Here is a 21,454-nt window from a genome sequence, read left to right on the forward strand (position 1 = left end):
GATCGTATTGTCTCCTTTGAAAGTATGTCATTTGCGGCATGTTGCGTCTTATAAAAATACTGTGGTTTTATTAGATATCATCTTTAAAGGGAACCTGTCACCGGATTTGACTCCTATGGAGCTGTGGCCACCATCAGTGAGGTCTTATATAGCATTCTAGAATACTGTATATACGATCCCAGGCTGATCTGTATAACATAAAAAACATTTTTCATTATACTCACCTGCAAGGTGGTCCGGTCCAATGGGTGTCCCTGTTCTCGGTCCGGCGCCTCCTCTCCTCCTTCCATCACTGTCCTCCTTCTTGCTTCATGTGGATGATGAGTCCTACATCATCCACACAAATCTCCATTGTGCTCCTGCACATGCGCCGCTCTGTCTGCCCTACTGCAGGCAGAGCAAAGTACTGTAATGCGCAAATGTGGGGAAATGTCAAAGACCGCCCGTGCATGCGCACTACAATGCTTTAATCTGCCCTCAGCAGGGAAGAGAGAAGTCTGCATGAGCAGGAGCACAATGGAGGACTCTGTGTGGATGACATAGGATGCATCATCCACATGGAGCTGGGAGGAAGGACAGCGATCATAAGAAGAAAGGAGGCCATGGACTGAGACCAGAGATGCCTATTGGTGAGAATAATATAATATTTTTTTGTTATACAGCATGGCCTGGGATATTATATACAGCATTTTAGAATACTGTATATAAGGGCTCACTAGTGGTGACCGCAGCCTATAGGAGAAAAATCTGGTGACAGGTTCCCTTTAAAGGAAACCTGTCATCAGATTTGGTGACTATAAGCTGCGGCCACCACCAGTGGGCTCTTATATACAGCATTCTAACATGCTGTATATAAGAGCCCAGGCCGCTGTGTAGAGCGTAAAAATGACTTCTTTATAATACTCCCTTAAACGGTCGTTACGGTGTAGATGGTTCAGATTGGTGTCTCCATTGTCCTGGTGCGGTGCCTCCTCTTTTGGCCATTTTTGTCCTCCTTCTTCCGAAGCTGAGGTGCATGACGCGTCCTACGTCATACACACAGGCCGGCATTGAGGTCCCACTCATGCGCACTACAATACTTTGATCTGCCCTGCTCAGGGCAGATGAAAGTGCGCTTGCGCAGGACCTCAATGCTGGCCTGAGAACGGAGACACCCATCCGACCAGTCTGCACTGCACCACTCCTTAGGAGACTATTATAAAGTCATTTTCTCTTAGCCATCATTGGGGGGACACAGGACCATGGGTGTTATGCTGCCTATCCATAGGAGGACAGTAAGTAGATGCAAAAGCATAGCTCCTCCTCTGCAGTATACACCCCCTGGCCGGGCCAGGCAAGCCCAGTTTTAGCTTAGTGTCTGTAGGAGGCACTTCCTTTCAAGGTTTGTTATTTTTTGAGGGCGACGGTTTCCTTTTGGGACCGATCTCCCACTGCCATCAACGGGCGGGAACGTGGAGTGTCGCCTTCACGTACCCCCTCCTGCGACGCTGGATCCTGGGCTGGACGACGGGTTCCACAGACACCGATTTTCCAAAGCCCAGGGTAGAGGCCTGTGCCCTATAGCCCAATTCCTCAGCCCCTCTCTGCAGGCTCTGAGTTGAATATGACACCGACAGAGCAAGCTGACTCTGCTGCTATTTTCATTGCCTGGAAAGCAGTGTTTTAAGGTGAGATCCCCCCTGACTGGTTTCCCAGACAAAGGGAGAAAAGACGCTGCAGGGAAGGCCCCCAGGACATATACAGTATTTATTATGTGCAAGGAGCAAGGATCCTGCACACACAGTGTTAACTTTCTCTAGCTTGCTGGCTGGAGGAGGGGGAAGTTCTGCTGTTTGCAGAAAGTCTTGCAGATAATTTCCTGGTGGCAGGGGGAGGAGGGCCCAAGGCTCAGGGACTCATGCTGTTTGACAAGCAGTGACAAGCTGTGTGCTGACTGTAGGGAGAGGGAGGAAAACTCAGAAGCTCCCTTCCCGGCGTTTTTTTTTGTTTTTTTTTACTACCCACAGCAGGGGGGGGCACACTGACTCATCTTCCCGCTCTTTTAGCGCTAAGCCCCGCCCCCCGCGGCTGCGATAAGCCCTGCCCCCCCAGGAAAGCGTGCGAAGATCTTCATAGAGGTTAAGCCTTCCTGATGACAGGGCCATCAGCTGATTCTGGTGAGGTGGTTGCTTCAATTGTAGCTCTGCTGAGCATTGCTCCCCCTCCTGGCATACTCCTATTAGGAACATGCAGAAATCTAAGGGCACTAAGAGTACTAAGGCCCACATAGTCTATTATTCAGCCTGCACTGCCTGCCACGCTGAGCTACCACGTAAACACACCTCTTCTCTCTGTGAGTCCTGTGCCCCTATAGCCCCCCAAGACCCCCCTGCCACCACCGCCGCAACCGGCAGCCCAGAGCCTAGGGCCCCCAGCCCACCGGAATAGGCACAGTTTCTGTCCCAATCCATGGAAAAACTGTCACAGAACCTGGTTCTGGCTATGCAGTGTCGTCCTCCACACCCTTCTGGGTCCCTGGACGGAACGCAGCCTGAGGATACCCCTATGGAGGATCCTTCTGAGGTAATCCGGGCACATGCTTCACCGGTTGCAGGGATCAGGAAAAGAGCACACGGCCGGGTGTCTCCAGCGGGCTCTCCTTCGGGAGCACACAGGGCAGGCTCTCCCACACGCTCCACGGCTTCTGAAGAGCTGGAGGAGGGAGAATGCTGTTTGTACCAGGAGGATTCCTTGGTTTCATCACCCCCAGATGATCAAACCGCAATATACTCCCTTATAGCAGCAATCAACCAAACTCTGCATGTGGAGGATCCCCCATCCACTACCACTGACCATGCCGGTCTCCTTTAAGAGGGCAAGGAAACCCCAAAAGGTTTTCGCTGATCACCCAGAGTTTCAGGATATCCTCACAAAGCAAAGGGAGAAGCCTGACAGGCGCTTCGGTAACCGAAAACTCATGGAGTCCCGGTACCCTTTTGCCTCACCTGCCCCTAAGGGCTGGGCCGATCCGCCCTCGGTCGACCACCCGGTCTCCAGCCTTACCACAAAGATGCTCCTGTCTTTACCCGATGGTTCTTCCATCAAGGACCCGACAGACAGGTGGAGAACCTCGCCCGCTCTGCTTTTGAGGCTGCGGGTTCCTCCCTCTCGCCCTCCTTTGCCTCTGTGTGGGTCGCAAAGGCGATCTCGGTCTGGGCAGACTCCCTTAACACTTCGCTTGAGGAATCCCAGTTCACTCATACCTTCACAGAGGTAACAGCTCAAATTGCCGCTGCGGCGGAGTACCTCATCCAGGCCTCCATGGACGCTGCTACCTACGCAGCGTTTGCCGCCTCAAATACCATAGCCATCCGTAGAGCTCTCTGGCTCCGACAATGGCGAGCGGACTCTGCCTCCAAAAGTCTCTCACGGGCCTTCCCTTTTTTCCAGACCGATTGTTTGGCGAACGTCTGGACAAGCTCATTTCTGACGCCACGGGAGGAAAGAGTACCTCCCTCCCCCAGCTGAAGTCCAGGACGTCCTTCACCAGACGTCCACAGTCCTCGTTCCGCTCCTTTCGGAACTCATTTGGTTGGTCGACATCCCGTGCTGTCCCCGCCACCAGCCGCGGACTATGCAGGGACCGACCTTCTCAGCTCTCCCCGAAACCCACTTCGTCATGGCAGCCTAGACCGAAACAGTGCAGGACTAGGGAGACTTGGCCACAACGTTTCCCCCCTCATGACTCCTTCGGCGCCCCGGAAGACACACTCATTGTAGGAGGTCGACTGCGGCTCTTTCAACACATCTGGGCTGCCGCCTCAGACGACAAATGGGTGCGAGACCTTGTGTCTTTCGGTTACCTCATAGAGCCGACTCGGGGGTTGGGTCCGAAATTATTTCTCTCAAACCCCCCAAAGACTCGAAAACGACGCAAAGCTTTTTTTCTCAGCAATCCACTCGCTCCAAACAGCATAATACCTGTCCCAGACGACGAGAAGTTCGGGGTTTTTTATTCCAACCCCTTTTGTGGTCCCCAAAAAGAATGGGTCAGTTCGACCCATCCTGGACCTCAAACACCTAAACAAACATGCGCACGTACAGAGATTCAGAATGGAGTCCCTAAGGTCCATTATTGCATCCATGGTCGAAGGGGAATTCCTCGCCTCCATAGACATCAAGGACGCGTACCTGCACATACCCATCGCCCCAGATCACCAAAAGTTCCTCCGCTTCGCAATTCAGGACTCCCACTTTCAATTCGTAGCTCTACCCTTCGACCTTGCCACCGCACCAAGGGTCTTCACCAAAGTCATGGCGGCCGCCATGAGCGTCCTTCCCGCCAGGGGAGTAGTCGTTCTCCCTTACTTGGACGACCTCCTCATCAAGGCCCCCTCCTTTCGCGACTGCTCAACCAGCGTACAGATCACTGTGGTCACCCTATCCCGCTTAGGGTGGCTAGTGAATCTTGACAAATCATCCCCGATCCCATCACGATCCATCACCTTCCTGGGCATGTCCCTGGACACCCGTCGGGGCTTGATCCTTTTCCCTCAGGACAAGGCGTTCGCTCTTCAACGAGCGGTACGCTGCCTTCTACGTCCTCCATCTCGCTCCATTCGATTCAGCATGAAAGTGCTCGGCTGGATGGTGGCGGCTATGGAAGCAGTACCCTTTGCTCAACTGCACCTCCGCCCACTGCAGCTAGCCCTTCTAACGGCCTGGGACAAAAGACCCTTCTCCCTTGACAGACATCTTCACCTGACGCCTTCAGTCAGGTACGCACTCAGCTGGTGGCTTCGGTCCTCATCCCTATCGAAGGGGAGATCTTTTCTCCCAGTGAACTGGCTGGTCCTGACCACGGACGCCAGCCTCCTAGGCTAGAGAGCAATGTACCGGCACCACACTGCTCAAGGACGTTGGACGCCCCAGGAGTCTTCCTTCCCATCAACATCCTGGAACTCCGCGCGATCTTCCTCGCGCTCAGAGCGTTCTGCCCTCTGCTAGCGGGTTGTCAGATTCGAGTCCAATCGGACAATGCGACAGCTGTAGCCTATATCAATCGGCAGGGGGGCACCCGCAGCAAAGCGGCTTATCTCGAGGCCCACAAGATCCTCAGCTGGGCCGAATCGACGGGATCAGTGATATCAGCGGTACACATACCGGGGGTAGAGAACTGGGCAGCAGACTTTGAGTCGCCAAGGCCTGGCTGCCGGAGAATGGTTTCTCCACCCAGATGTGTTTATACACATCTGCACTCGCTGGGGCACACCAGGCATGGACCTAATGGCCTCAAGGTTGAATGCAAAGGTATGAACGCGGGTTCATAGCCAGGTCACGCGACCATCTGCGCAGATGCTCTAGTCTGCTCCTGGCACCACTTCCGCCTGCCTTACATATTTCCACCTCTACCCCTGCTGCCGCGGGTAATCAGGAAGATCAAGGCAGAGGGAGTCCCGGTGATACTGATAGCACCGGACTGGCCCAGGCGCGCCTGGTACGCCGAATTAGTACAAATGCTCACAGACGCACCGTGGCGCCTTCCAGACATCCCAGACTTGCTGACCCAAGGGCCCATTTACCATCAGAACTCCAGAGCCCTGAAGCTGACGGCATGGCCATTGAGACCTGGGTATTAACAAGAGCGGGATTCTCCCCCGCGGTTATTGCCACCATGATCAGCGCCCGAAAGCCTGCTTCATCCCGCATTTACCACCGTACGTGGAAAATCTTCCTTTCATGGTGCAGGGAAACTAGCGTCCAGCCTATGCCTCTGGCCATCCCCAGAATTCTCGACTTTCTACAGTCTGGCTTGCAAGCGGGGTTGGCTCTCAGTTCCCTTAAAGGGCAGGTCTCAGCGCTTTCAATCTTCTACCAATGCCACCTGGCTCAAAAACCGCAAGTCAAGACCTTCCTCCAGGGCGTTTCCCTTCTAATTCCCCCGTACAAACGGCCGCTGGAACCATGGGACCTCAACCTCGTTCTGGACGGTCTCCAGAGGTCTCCCTTTGAACCCCTCAAGGAATCCTCCCTTGCTTTTCTGTCCTGGAAGGTAACACTCTTAGTGGCAATTACGTCCATCAGACGGGTTTCGGAGCTGGCAGTACTCTCTTGCCGCGAGCCTTTTCTGATCTTTCACCAGGACAAGGTGGTTCTGCGCCCCCTTCCGGATTTCCTTCCAAAGGTTCTTACCCCGTTTCATTTGAATGAGGACATTGTCCTGCCTTCCTTTTGTCCACACCCAAAAGAGAAAGTAGCGCCTATGAGTAGTACCTGCGGGTCTAATATTAAATTTACAGGTATAAGGGTTTGCTCACCTGATGAGGTTGTGCGCCCTCGCACAACCTCGGTGTTAGTTGTATATATCCTCCGATCTTGTCTGGATTGGGAGTCTGGAGCCTTGGTAACGATCCTATCGTGATCTTTGTTGTAGGGGATGTCCGGATTCAGGACCGCTGATTCCTCCTGATCCCCGGCACTCTGGGTTCTGGAGTGTTGCAGCGATCCACCGTTCTCTAGCTGTAGATTTTACTTCCAAATGGAGTGCCTGTGTCTTGCTGCAGCTCTGACCGAATCCCTCAGAAGGGAGTGTGCATATAGTAGGTAATTGGATTATCGGTCTGGTGAGCGCTTACAATACACAGGTTCCGTTAAAATTATAGTTGTTTTATTATTAAAATATATCAGAATATATCAGAATATATCAAACTGCTCCTGTTATTCAATACAACGTGTTTCAGCATTACATCAATGCCTTCCTCAGGATACCTGAGGAAGGCATTGATGTAATGCTGAAACACGTTGTATTGAATAACAGGAGCAGTTTGATATATTCTGATATATTCTGATATATTTTAATAATAAAACAACTATAATTTTAACGGAACCTGTGTATTGTAAGCGCTCACCAGACCGATAATCCAATTACCTACTATTTTGTCCACACCCGGTTCATAGGGTGGAAAGGTCTCTGCATTCGTTAGACCTCGTCAGAGCTCTCAGATATTACATATCCAGGACAGCCCCCTTTAGGAAAATGGACTCTTTGTTCGTCATTCCTGAGGGGCCTAAGAAGGGACAGGCAGCTTCAAAGGCGACGCTGGCTCGCTGGATTCGCTCTGCGATCCAGGAAGTCTACCGTTTGCAACTCAAGCCCATTCCTAGTGGGCTGCGGGCTCATTCCACGCGAGCAGTTGGTGCTTCGTGGGCCATTTGGCATCAGGCTTCAGTGGAACAGGTGTGTAAGGCTGCGACCTGGTCTAGCCTACATACGTTTTCAAAGCATTACAGAGTCCATACCTAGGCTTCAACTGAGGCAAATCTGGGTAGGAAAATTCTGCAAACGGCAGTAGAGCACCTCTCTCAGTAGGCGCTCCAGGCTGTCTGGGACTGGTTTCTAGTCCTTGGGTTGTGTTGTCTTCTTTTATGTTTCCCACCCATGGACTGCTTTAGGACGTCCCATGGTCCTGTGTCCCCCAATGAGGCGTCAGAGAAAAACGGATTTTTGTGTACTCATCGTAAAATCGTTTTCTCTTAGCCATCATTGGGGGACACAGCACCCATCCTGTTGCCCTGTTGGGCCTTGGTTCTCTCAGTACCTTATTTGGTTATGACTCTTTTTTTCTCATGTTCCTCTGTTGAGGTAAGTTTTTACTGTTTTTTTCTCCTACTGCTTGTGTACTAAAACTGAGCTTGCCTGGCCCGGCCAGGGGGTGTATACTGCAGAGGAGGAGCTATGCTTTTGCATCTACTTAGTGTCCTCCTATGGATAGGCAGCATAACACCCATGGTCCTGTGTCCCCCAATGATGGCTAAGAGAAAACGATTTTACGGTGAGTACACAAAAATCCGTCTTTTACTTTCTACACAGCGGCCTGGGCTCTTATATACAGCATGTTAGAATGCTGTATATAACAGCCCACTGGTGGTGACTGCAGCTTATAGGCCCCAAATCTGGTGACAGGTTCCCTTTAAATACTGTATGTGACCCACACTTGCAAAACAGAATTTGCACTACTACTAATTTTTGTTATATATGAAAACAAAATCATCCTTTGATCGGTTCATTTGACTGCATTGCACACAAATTTATAAGGTCAAAATAAAATGTCTCAATTTGTATTGATTAGCTTTCACATGATCACATTGCATTTGTTATGACTTTTAGAGCTGCAGGGTTTATTAGGTTGAAGGAGAACTGTCATCAGAAAATGCCCCATTGTTTACTGTAAATCAGTTTTTTTTGTGTTCAATGCATCTTTTTTAAGCATCTTTGACAATGCTTTTTTCTCTGTTTGTATTACAGTATAAAAAAAATATATTTTTTTTGTGTAAGTTGGTGACTGTGGTTTAGCAACCTACGTGTTACATGCTTGTTGTATCTTGGAGTTTCCGGAGTTCGAGAGTGAATGACAATATATTACATATCCCTGTCCTTTTTCTGCAGGCGTCCAGCAGGCCGCACTCTCCAGCGAGTCCCTACTGTTGGAGGCAGTAAAGCAAGTTAAAGTTAGTGACTTAGAAGATGATGGGCTTGAGCTTCCTGAAGAGGACAGTACAGCAACAGTGTATGTTCTTATCTCAGCTTTTTTTAATACTTTGGTGATATTTACATCAGTTTTAATGTCCATATGTTGTCTATGGTCATTCCATTTTTCTCATGTTGGCATCCAAAGTCATGGAAGATCTCTAAATAGAATTTTCAGTACAATAAGTAAAAGATTTTTGCGTTAAGTGAATGGGAAAAAAAAACCCTTTTGTTGGTTCTACTAAATTCTAAACTACTTGTATTCAGTCATATCTTAGTTATCTGTGTTCCTTCTCTGTGATTGACAGAACAGCATATGGACTTGAGACAGGGACACAACGTACTGTTTTACAATGTATTAGTTCAGCATCATATAGATTATAGACTTCTGGTCACCAGTTCACAAAACAAAATATCAAGTTAGTGAAAAGTACGAAGACAAAATTTTAAAATATGTAAATGCCGCTACATTACAGTGAATACAGAAAGAAACTATTCAGTGCAACGCCTCTTAAGATACAGAGGCTTACTTTCATCTGAAGACATAATATTTTAATCTCCATATGCTCCCCCTGCCGGAAAGAAATAAACTTTATTCCTCCCGGCAGTGTCCCGGTTTCAGTCATGGGGGCGGCACCAGCGTGGATTTAGTTCCCGCTCTGTGTATGGAGAGCAGGATCGGATCTGTAACCACCCCCCTCCCCTGCACTGACTGACAGCTGCTGAGCATCAGACCCAGCCGTCGGTCAATGCAGGGGGCGGTTAAAGTCTCTGCTTTCCATTCACAGACCGGGGACTAAACCTATGCTGGGGCCACCTCCATGACTAAAACCCAAACGCTGCTGGGAGCAATAAAGTTTTTTTCCTCCCGGCAGCGGGGTTCAATGTGCAGACTCCAGGCATGTTTCAAATGCTATTAACCTACAGATTAACCCCATATTTGCAGGTTAATAGCAGTTTTACATCTGACAGGTTCCATTTTAGAGCTGTGGAATAGACTTATCCCAATAGTCAGGTTTAACAGAAATAATTGATTTCGAGAAAGGGTTAGATCAGGTATGGGCAATCTGCGGCTCGTGGGTCACATTCGACCCTCTGGCTGTTTCATCCAGTCGGTGGACCAAAAAAGGCAGAGGGCTGATAGGAGTGGACTGCGAGTCGCAGCATGCCCTCCCCCGAGCTGCCCGCTGCCTTTATGTCACTGCTATTTGCATCCTCAGGATGCAGACAGCGATGAATACTTCGGTGGAGGAGGGTCCATCACTCCATCTTCCACAAATCAGCTGTGTGAGTATATAGGGGGATGTCAGCATACTTAATTTTACTCAATATTAAGTTGCATAATTATTATTTTATGTTTAATATTGAGCAAAATTTATTTCAGCCTATTGCTTTGGCCTCCACACCAGTCACTGTCTCTCATGTGGCCCCTCAGGAAAATTAATTGCCCACTCCTAACTTAGATGATTTCTTAAAGGGAACCTGTCACCAGGTTTTTCCCCTATAAGCTGCGGCCACCTCCAGTCAGCCCTTATATACAGCATTCCAGAATACCGTATATAAGAGCCCAGGCTGCTCTGTATAAAGTAAAAATCATCTTTTATTATACTATCCTGTGGGGCGGTCATTTCCGATGGGCGTCACTTGTCTCGGTACGGCTCTTCCTCTCTTCATTCCATCGCTGCCTTCCTTCTCTGCTCCGTGTGGATGACATATCATACATTATCCACACAGAGTACTCCATTGCACTCCTGTACACGTGCACTTTGATCTGCCCTACAGCAGGCAGAGTAAAGGTCTGTAATGCGCAGGCGCGGAGAAAGGTGAAAGATCACCTGCATATCTGCACTACAATATTTTGATATGCCCTCAGCAGGGCAGAGTAAAGTGCATGAGTGCAGGAGCGCAATGGAGTCCTCGGTGTGGATGACGTAGGATGGATCATCCACACAGGGCTGGGAAGGAGGACGGTGATAGATGGAAGAGAGGAGGCGCCGGACTGAGACCAGTGACGCCCATTGATACGGACCGCCCCGCAGGTGAGTATAATAAAAGATGTTTATGTTCAACAGAGCAGCCTGGGCTCATATATACAGTATTCTAGAAAGCTATATATAAGAGCTCACTGGAGGTGGCCGCAGCTCATAAGAGGTAAAACTGGTGACTGGTTCCCTTTAAAACAAAACAAACTCTTATCATAATAAATAGAACTTTTTGTCTGGATGTTATTATTTTTTTTTTTTTTGTTCTCTTTTAGAGTAGTAGAGAAGAACGGAGTTCTAAGTTTTCTCCCCTGGCAAAAATTGATGGCCATCTGTTTTCTTCTTTTCCTTTTTTTTCCCCCCCATGGGTCATTTTATGACTTCTGAAATGGTATATTATCTATAATTTAGTGTCTTGATACTGAATAGCATCTTCATAAGTACAATGTTTTCCATTAAAATAACCTTCATGGGTTTTTTTCTGCAATTCACTTTGAAAATAAGTTTCTTTTAAATAAATTGTTGTCTTGTTTAAGAAGTGAAAAAGAAGAACAGAGTCAGAAGGAGAAAACCGTTCTCTCTGAGGACTGCGAGCTGATCACGGTAATGGATGTTATTTCTGGCCGCTTGGAAGTGACCACTCAGCACATTTATTTCTATGATGGCAGCACTGAAAAAGAAGAAGGTAAGGCTAACCTTATTGTTTTATTTCATGTGCAATCATGAGCTGGAAATATTATAACTACCATGTTTCCCCAAAAATAAGATGGGGACTTATATTCTTCTCTGTTTTGCAAAATGAGCTATGGTTTCTTTTCAGGGGGTGTCTTATATTTGCCTGCTGTATACATCCCCGAGGATCGCCTCCCCCCCAATCCTTCTCTTTCCTGAGCTGAGAGTGACAGCTGCATAGAAATACACACTGTCACTCTCAGTTCAAAAGTGCCGCCGCTGATGCATATTTACCCTCTTCCCCACCTAGAATACCGCCCACCTCTCTGAACCCTGCACTCTATGCCTGCTGTACTGTATCACTGTACCAGGATCACATTGCAATCCTCGGTGGCTCTCCTGAGCTGAGAGTAACAGCTGCATAGACATACACGCTGTCACTCTCAGACTAGGAGTGCAGCTGATGATTGCAGTGAGCAAGAGCATGGCTAATTAAGAGGATGAATATTCACCCTTCTTTTCCGTTATCCCACTCACCGCTTTCCTGCACTCTGCCTGCTGTATTACTGGTCCTGCCAGCCTGAGGATCGCACCACCATTCTCAGAGACTCTCCTGACCTGAAAGTAACAGTGTGTATGTCAAATAGTTATCAGCTCTGCAGTTGATTATTAATATCTGCAACTATTTGTACATCTTTCTGCAGGTGTGGGGTACGATTTCAAGTGGTTACTTTCCCAAGTAAGGGAGATTCATTTGCGCCGGTACAACTTGCGGAGATCAGCCTTGGAAATATTTCTGATTGATCAAACCAACTACTTTCTGAATTTCAAGAAGGAGGTATGAATGTAACATTGTATACCTGTAGTAGGCACTGTATAGATATTAAAGCAGATTATCAGTACTTGTTCTTTCTCCTATTAGCCGAAATGGCACGTATATTAGGGCATACACAGCACAGCTCTATTTGCTGGCCTTAAATAAGGCAGTATATTGAGCTGACAGATAAAGATGTATAGTATTTTAGTGATAGAACTGAATAATAATAATAAATATATTAGCGCCAACATATTCCGCAGCGCTTTACAATTTAGAGGTTCATATACAAACAGTCATAAGTAACAGTTATAGAAGATACAATAATTCAAGCAAAAATAAAGACCACCCTGCTCATAAGAGATTCCAATCTTCAGTGGAGTGAGGTGAGGGGTGACACAAGGTACAGGTGCTTATTTATGATGGTCCAGCCATCTCAAAGAAATGCGGGATAGATAAGGCTGCATGAGCCAGTCATGGATATAGATGAATTGAGCAGATTGTTGGTTTTAACAGTCTATTATTATTATTATTATTATTATTATTTATTATTATTGTTGTTATTCCTGAATATAGTTCTCATCTTATTGTTTTACACTATTTTAGGTCAGAAATAAAGTATATAGCCGCATTCTTTCTCTCCGTCTTCCAAATTTATATGGAACCCGGTCACCACAAGAACTATTAAAAGCATCAGGTCTTACACAAGTAAGTGACTTAAAGGAGTTTTCCATCCTAGAGCAAACTTTTGACAAGCAACTCAGCTTCCTGAATACAAAGTGTGTAACATAGAAACAGAGGATTTGGCTCTGCTAGCTGGTTTGAGCAGTCATCACATGAATGCAAGTATGTGATTTGCACATGTGCAATCACAACATTTCCTAGTTTCTTATGCACTTTTTTCAATGTTCTCTTGAGAGACATGGGTGACACGCTAGGTGTCATTTGACTGCTTGTATCGGTTGCCAAAACTAGGAGTTTCTCCAAAACCCAGAACAATGTTTAAATTTTAATTTTTCTCTGTAGGTTCCACTCCTGGCTTTGCTTTGGAATACAAATAATGATGCAAAAATACTGATGTGTGAATGAGGCCTAACAGTGTGTACGTTACACACTTGGTATTCTGATAGCAGCATCGCTTGCTAAATATTTGCCTGGCTTTAATGGTTTACAAGCTGGGATTATGGCTTACGTTATAAACTTGCAGATATGAGTAGAGCCTAATACAGTGACATAGCATTCATACAATGACAGAGTCAGCACTTGCTGTTATTGATATAGTGGTTATGTAGTATTACAATTATTGTTGTCTTCTTGCCAAGGTTTGCGGTTTCTACTTTATAAATGAAATATTATGTAATAATCAGTTTAGAAATAGACTTGAGACCGGTGTATAACTAAAAATCATATACACTACAGTATATAAACAAAATATTAGGACATGTTCAAATTATATCCACAGGAGCTTTTGTGATATCCTATTTTAAATCCATAGCTATTAATATGGATTTGGTCCCTCTGTGCAGCTATAAATGATTCCAATCATCTAGGACACGGACATGATTGATCAGAAGAGGGCTTTCTCCAAACTGCACCCACAAAGTTGGGTGCACATAAGGATATTTAGCCATGTAGCAGATTGCTGTGCATATTTTCTACACACAAAACTGCATGTTTTGGCAGAAAAAATGCTTATTTTCTATCACGTTTGCATGTTTTGTCCATGCGATTTTCTATTTTTTTTTTTTTATTTTTTTTTTTTAGTCATGGAGAACGCGGGGGTTCAGGCTCTTTACCCCCACGATCACCGCCGTGTTTCCAGCTGATGTTACAGCCTGGACCCGTCTCTCTCTGCATGGAGCGGTGCCTGCGCTACTCCTGAGAGTTTAACCCCTGAATGCTGTGATCAATGCAATTGCAGCATTCAGGAGGCAGGGGGAGAGGGATCCCTTACCTCTCCCTGGTGATCGAGTAATGATGATGAGTAATGACATGGACCCAATTGCTGCCATCGCAACCCTGGGTCATCACCATGACAACCCCGGGTAACTGCGCTACGGAGAGCCTCACACACCATGCTGTATGCAGGATGTGTGAGGCGATCTGTCAGTGCTGGGAGTGTAACACTGAGGCTACTTTCACACATCCGGCTGTAGCAGTGCGGCACAATCCGGCGCTCTGCTGAAAAAACAAATCGGTTTTTTTTTTGCCGCCGTTTTCGTTTTTCCCAGCATTGACTTGCATTGGCTCCGCATTGTGCCGCATGGGCTTGCATTCCGTCCGTTTTTTGACGCATGCGGCAAATTTAGCCTATGCGGCGGCCGGATGGAACGTTCCCTGGCACGTTTTTTGCTCCGGAAAAAAAAACGCATCGCGCCGCATCCGGCCGCTGCGGCGCATTTTTCAGTGCATGCCTATGGACGCCAGATGCGGCGCGATGCGGCAAAAACCGCATCCGGCCGCCGCATGCGGTTTCTTCCACTGCGCATGCTCAGTAGCATGCCGCAACCGGAAAAAAACGGACGGGCCGCATGTAAAAACTTATGCAAAGGATGCGGTGTTTTCGCTGCATCCGTTGCATAGGTTTCACAGCCGGATTGAGCCGCACTGCTCAAACCGGATGTGTGAAAGTAGCCTGACCGATATAGTCCACTGCAGTGGATTATATCAGACACAGGAAAAAACGCAGAAACAATTGAGATGCTGCTTCTTTTTTCAGGAACAAAATCTGCAAGGAAAAAAGAAGCAGCATGTGTACAGCAAGTCATGATTCTCATAGACTTTGCAGGGATGCATTTTTCCTTGCAGTATTGATTAAAATCTGCAAGAATAAAACAGAGATAAAAACTCTGCATGTGCACAATGCCTAATTGTCGAAATTGACTTGACATGCTGAAGCATGTTTTTCTTCACAGCAACTAAGGGTCCTAGAACAAACCCTGAAAAAAAAGCCCATAGCATTAACAATCTTCTTCCAAACTTATCAGGTTGCCAAAGCAGTCAGGCAGGTAATGTCCCCTGGCTTAACTAAACCCAGACTCCTCTATCAGATGCCAGACAGAAGTATGATCTGTCTCTTAATGTGTTTGCACTGCTCCAGAGTCCAGTGGCAGAGGCTTCACACTACATCCGATGCTTGGCATTGTGCTTGGTGATGTAAGCCTTGTGGGCAGCTGCTCGGCCTTGGAAATCCATGCCATGAGGCTCCAGGCATCCCATTATTGTGCTGATATTAATGCCATAGGAGGCTTAGACTGCAGTTATTATACAATTAGGATGTTGTCACCTGTTATACACTGTGCCCATCTTTATGCCGTAACCCTACCCTGTGACTGTGTGATCTGCTTCTTCATGGCTGAATTACTGTTGTTCCTAAATTCCGACACTTTTCAATACCATCAATTTGGTGATTAGAAATAATTAAGTGTTATCTTTTTTTTTTTTTTTTCCTTTTTCTAGAAATGGGTGAATAGAGAGATGTCAAATTTTGACTACCTCATCCAGCTAAATACGATAGCTGGCAGAACATACAACGATCTTGCGCAGTACCCAGTGGTGAGCTATACATATGTCATTGGGAACAATGTCCAGAGCAGTTTTCTTGCTTGGAATACAAGGGGCTTCTGATAAGTCTTTGGCTTTGTGATCTTTTTTTGTTTCTATGGTTACAAATGTTCACATGAAAGTCTTATGTGATTAATATATGTTTTCAAAATGTTGTGTTTGTTGCTTATGGCAACAGTGTTCTACACACGCGGGAACACAAGATGGCGGAATCTAATGCGATATTCACAGCAACTGAGAGCAGAGGAGTGATGAAATTCTTGTTTCTGCAAGGAAAGTCCGAGAAGGTTATTCATGGTGATATGTCGCAGACATTGGGGGGATCAATGCCCTTCATATTCCACAGTTAAGAACTGGTTTGCCAAATTTAAAACTGGCCACTTCAGCACCAATGATGAGGAACGTCCTGGACAACCGAGAGTGGTTATTGTTTCAGAGATCGTCGATGCTGTCCACAGCGTCATATTGGAGAATCGACTAATTTCAGCTAAAGCAATAGCAGACATGATGGGGATTTCCCGTGAATGTGTTTGTGTCATTATCCATGAACATTTGGGCATGAGGAAGTGATCTGCAAAGTGGGTCCCCAAATGTTTGACAACAGATCAGAGAAGCATGCGAGTGAAAACTTCCCAGTCCATTTGTCATCGTTTCCGGACTGATAAGAACTTCCTAGATCGACTGGTCACTATGGATGAAACCTGGATTTATGTGTGTGACCCTGAACACAAGGAGCAGTCAAAAGAGTGGAGGCACAGTGGTTCTCCTCGTCCAAAGAAATTCAGGGTTCAAAAATCAGCCACTAAGGTGATGGCGTCTGTCTTCTGGGATAAGGCGGGCGTGCTGCTAGTGGACTACCTTCAAAAGGGTTCCACCATCAATGCAAGGTATTCCATTGAACTTTTGGACCAATTGAAGGCAACTCTGAAGGCAAAAAGGTGCGACAAGCTGTCCAAAGTAATCTTGTTCCTGCAAGACAACGCCTCCACTCACACTGCACAAGCGACCACGGCAAAACTGGCAGAGGTGGGCTTCCAGCTGGTTGACCACCCACCTTATTCACCAGATCTAACTCCCTCCAACTATCATCTGTTTCCAAACCTGTAGAAACACCTCAAGGGTACCAAATTTCCCACCATTTCTGTTGCCATGGCTGCAACGGATGCCTGGTTTGAGGCAGAACAGAAATCCTTCTTTTTGCTAGGCTTACAGAACTTGGTATACTGATGTAAGAAGTGGGTTGACATCAGTGGAGAGTATGTGGAATAAATGTAATGTTTCATCATCCTATCTCGTTTCTTTCTGAGTAAAGACAAAGACTTATCAGCAGCATCTCGTATATCAGCCTGCAATGTCATTGTATCCCAAAAATTACTTTTTTTTTAATGTTATAAAACAATGCTTCTATTTCCTTATAACTAAACTACTTTATTATTTGTGTCAGTTTCCATGGGTGCTGCAAGATTACACATCAGAAGAGCTGGACCTGAACAACCCGGCTGTATTTAGGGACCTATCCAAGCCCATTGGGGTAGTGAATGATAAGAATGCTGCTGCTGTGCGGGAAAAGTAAGCCCAGTGTATTCCAGTGTTATATGATTGATAATAATCCAAATTAATATATTATATGCTGTGATGCTGTTGGTTTTGGTCAAACGATCTATGGGTCAGGCATTGATTTCCTTCCATAATATGAGTTCAAAATGTGCTGGTAATATCCACATCTACATCTGACCTTACACATGCACTTAATTCGTATTGAGAGTTCAGCAACTAGTTCTCTATTGACCTATATATTGGGTAGGACATCCATATGAGATCCAGCACCCCTCTGATCAGCTGTTCTCAGCGCCACCAGTGGTCATGTGTTAGATGCTATGCTGAACAGCACAGCTCCGTCTTCTGTAGGGAATTACAATAGGAGGGATCTGCACTGCGAGGCAGTGTCCACAATGGCTAACATCCGGCCACCATCTGCACTGAGAACACTTGGTGGCTGGGGATCTTTGACTCCCTGAATCTGATACTGAAGACCTAACTCAAGCAAAGATCATTAATGTGAAAGTAGTGGAACAGCCATTTAATTCAAGGAAAAATAATGTTATACTTATTTAAAAGTTAATGTTAACTTAAATTTTAGGTATGAAAACTTTGAAGATCCTTCTGGAAAGATTGATAATTTCCACTATGGTACACACTACTCCAATGCTGCGGGCGTGATGCACTATCTCATCCGTGTGGAGCCATTTACTACGTTACACATCCAGCTTCAGAGTGGGAGGTAGGTTTGTGATTAAGATGGTTATTTAGGGGTTTACTGGACCATGTGTGTACATAAGAAAGCCAGGGGCCTGAGTGCAGGAACCAAACTGCCCCTGTTATGTGTCTGCGTTATGTGTCTGCGTTATGTGTCTGCGTTATGTGTAGAGTTGAGCGCGGTTCGCGGTTCGAGGTTCTCCAGTTCTAAGCTCGAGTGATTTTGGGGGCTGTTCGAGATCGAACTAGAACTCGAGCTTTTTGCAAAAGCTCGATAGTTCTAGATACGTTCGAGAACGGTTCTAGCAGCAAAAAGCAGGGCTTTTTACAGCTACAGTGTGCAGGAGCCATCGCTGGCAGCCTGCCAGAAGCTGGTAACCAAGATAAACATCGGGTATCCAACCAAAGCGCTTTGGTTAGTAACCCGATGTTTATCCTAGTTACGTGCAGGAAGCCCACACTTCCCCGCTCAGCTCGCTCCGCCCCCTCCTGCCCGCGGCATGTACACATACATACATACATACATACATACATACATACATACATACATACACACACACACACACACACACACACACACACACACACACACACACACACACACACACTCTCTGCACACATGGCCCCGCTCGGCTTACCTGCGGTGATGAAGTCCCGCCATCCCGACCTCAGCGCTGTCACTGTCCTCCATGGCCGCCGCTTGTCACATCACCTCTCGCTTCCGACCCGAGACTGAGTAGCGGTGACGTCACGGGCCTCTCGCGATACTTGGTGTGAAGGCGCCGGTCATTGAACTCAGTGACAGGTCGGCAGTGCTGGAGATCAGTGCAGGTAATGTACCTCGCTGACAGCAGCACTTGTCATGCCCTGCAGTGACCTGGGCTGACCCATTGATGTTAGCTCAGGTCACTGCACTGCTCTCCCAGCCAATGGGGAACATCCTGCTCTTCATTGACTGGGACAGTGTGGATCGTCATGGCAACCCCTTGGATTACACCAGACCTGGATTTGTTTTTCATTCTAATAAATTGGTTAAAGAGGGAATGTTTTGGGGAGTGTTTTTTCAAATAAAAATGTGTTTGTCGTCTATTTTTTTTTTATTACTGACTGGGTTGGTGATGTCGGGTATCTGATAGACGCCTGACCTCACCAACCCCAGGGCTTGATGCCAGGTGACATTACACATCTGGTATTAAACCCATATATTACCCCGTTTGCCACCGCACCAGGGCGCGGGATGAGCTGGGGCGAAGCACCAGGATTGGCGCATCTAATGGATGCGCCACTTCTGGGGCGGCTGCGGCCTGCTATTTTTAGGCTGGGGAGAGTCCAATAACCATGGACCTCCCTAGTCTGAGAATATCAGGCCCCAGCTGTCTGCTTTACCTTGGCTGGTGATCCAATTTTGGGGGACCCCTACGTGTTTTTTTTTTTTAATTATTTATTTAATTTAAAATAACAGCGTGGGGTGCCCTCAGTTTTGGATTACCAGCCAAGGTGAGGTTGCCAGCTGTGGTCTGCAGGCTGCAGCCGTCTGCTTTACCCTAGCTGGCTACAAAACTAGGGGGAACCCTACGTCATTTTTTTTTTTCATTTTTTGGCTAAATACATGAAAGGCACCAAAGGGTGCTCCACTTTTTCTACATTTTTTCTCCACTTTTTCTAAATTTTTTCTCCACTTTTTCTCCATTTTTTTCTCCATTTTTTTCTCCATTTTTTTCTCCATTTTTTCTCCACTTTTTCTCCACGTATTCTCCATTTTTTCTCCACTTATTCTCCACTTTTTCTCCACTTTTTCTCCACTTTTTCTCCACTTTTTCTCCACTTTTTCTCCACTTTTTCTCCACTTTTTCTCCACTTTTTCTCCATTTTTTCTCCATTTTTTCTCCACTTTTTCTCCATTTTTTCTCCACTTATTCTCCATTTTTTCTCCACTTATTCTCCATTTTTTCTCCACTTATTCTCCACTTTTTCTCCATTTTTTTCTCCATTTTTTCTCCACTTTTTCTACATTTTTTTCTCCACTTTTTCTCCACTTTTTTCTCCACTTTTTTCTCCACTTTTTTCTCCACTTTTTTCTCCACTTTTTTCTCCACTTTTTCTCCACTTTTTCTCCACTTTTTCTCCACTTTTTCTCCACTTTTTTCTCCACTTTTTTCTCCACTTTTTCTCCACTTTTTCTCCACTTTTTCTCCACTTTTTCTCCACTTTTTCTCCACTTTTTCTCCATTTTTTTCTCCACTTTTTCTCCATTTTTTTCTCCATTTTTTTCTCCATTTTTTCTCCACTTTTTCTACATTTTTTTCTCCACTTTTTCTCCACTTTTTTCTCCACTTTTTTCTCCACTTTTTTCTCCACTTTTTTCTCCACTTTTTCTCCACTTTTTCTCCACTTTTTCTCCACTTTTTCTCCACTTTTTTCTCCACTTTTTCTCCACTTTTTCTCCACTTTTTCTCCACTTTTTCTCCACTTTTTCTCCATTTTTTTCTCCACTTTTTCTCCATTTTTTTCTCCATTTTTTTCTCCACTTTTTTCTCCACTTTTTTCTCCACTTTTTCTCCGTTCTTTTTCTATGGTTGGTCTACCCATTAGCTCTGCCATGCATACTGTAGCTCTACACCTACTGCACATGTTACTTTATGATTGACATCTCTTTCGTACCAGAGCTGTCTAAGCCTACTCTGACCCCATATTTGTCATTACTATATTGTCCTTGTACTGTATTATGACATTTGTATCATGTGTTTCATTTCTTGCTGTGTTGCAATTTTTTTGCTGCATCCCAATTGTACCTCTACATTGTTCGAGTTTGTTATTGTTCTCTCACTCTTATGTGATACTGATTATTGTCATTTTTCATGATTACATGCAGATAAGTCCAATCTGACGAAGGCTCAGGCCGAAAGGTCATTTGTAACTTGTTTTGGACAAAAACATATATGCTTATGAAAAATTTTTTTTTCTTAATACGGACCAATAAAGAGTAATTTTGCATTACTATCCGTTGTGACTTACTGACTTAGTCTGGGAGATTTAGAGTGCCGAGGTTACTCACTAATTTTATCTATTACCTCTGAGCACCTATATACCAGTGAGCAGAGCTTCCTCTACAGTAGTTCTCCTGATTAGGCATGCCCTTACCTCATGAGCAGGGCATTGCAGCTTTGGTAGCAACCATTACGACATGGACTCTGCTGCTGTGGACCCGAGAAGAGTGAGTGCAGATTCATTGCACCCACACTCCTCACATGAAGGGTCCGCACTCCTAGAAAATGGGGGATACGTTCCCTGAGTGTCTCCCCCCCATATTCTAGATGGTCCAGAGTCGTCGTGGGACCCCTTTATTTTTTTTCTTACAATAAATTGGTGAAAGAGGAAATGTTTTGGGGACTGTTTTTTCAAATTTCTTTTGTCGATTTTTTTTTTTTTTTTTTTTTTTTTTTGTTAGTACTGACAGTTTATGATGTTGGGTATCTAATAGACGCCATGACATCACAAACTGCTGGTCTTGATCTCAGGTTACTTTACAGCTAGTATCAACCCGATTTATTACCCCGTTTGCCACTGCACCAGGGCACGGGATCAGCTGGGGTGAAGCGCCAGGATTGGCGCATCTAGTGGATGCGCCACGTCTGGGGTGCCTGCGGCCTGCTATTTTTA

The 21,454-nt window shown here is 45.9% G+C and overlaps 1 protein-coding gene across 3 annotated transcripts in view; it reads left to right on the forward strand.

The window, feature by feature from the left end:
- The window catches only part of NBEAL1 (neurobeachin like 1), a 283,360-nt gene that overhangs the window by 196,028 nt on the left and 65,878 nt on the right, over positions 1-21,454 (forward strand). For 2 of the 3 annotated variants that reach the window (XM_075317649.1, XM_075317651.1), the window contains 7 exons: positions 8,426-8,546; positions 11,025-11,173; positions 11,865-11,998; positions 12,581-12,682; positions 15,434-15,529; positions 16,983-17,107; positions 17,679-17,819. In XM_075317649.1, the coding sequence (XP_075173764.1) occupies positions 8,426-8,546; positions 11,025-11,173; positions 11,865-11,998; positions 12,581-12,682; positions 15,434-15,529; positions 16,983-17,107; positions 17,679-17,819 (868 nt within the window). The remainder of the gene's footprint in view (positions 1-8,425; positions 8,547-11,024; positions 11,174-11,864; positions 11,999-12,580; positions 12,683-15,433; positions 15,530-16,982; positions 17,108-17,678; positions 17,820-21,454) is intronic. The other variant, XM_075317650.1, reaches the window with a different exon arrangement.

Source organism: Anomaloglossus baeobatrachus, chromosome 7, assembly GCF_048569485.1.
Source record: "Anomaloglossus baeobatrachus isolate aAnoBae1 chromosome 7, aAnoBae1.hap1, whole genome shotgun sequence".
Lineage (NCBI taxonomy): Eukaryota > Metazoa > Chordata > Amphibia > Anura > Aromobatidae > Anomaloglossus > Anomaloglossus baeobatrachus.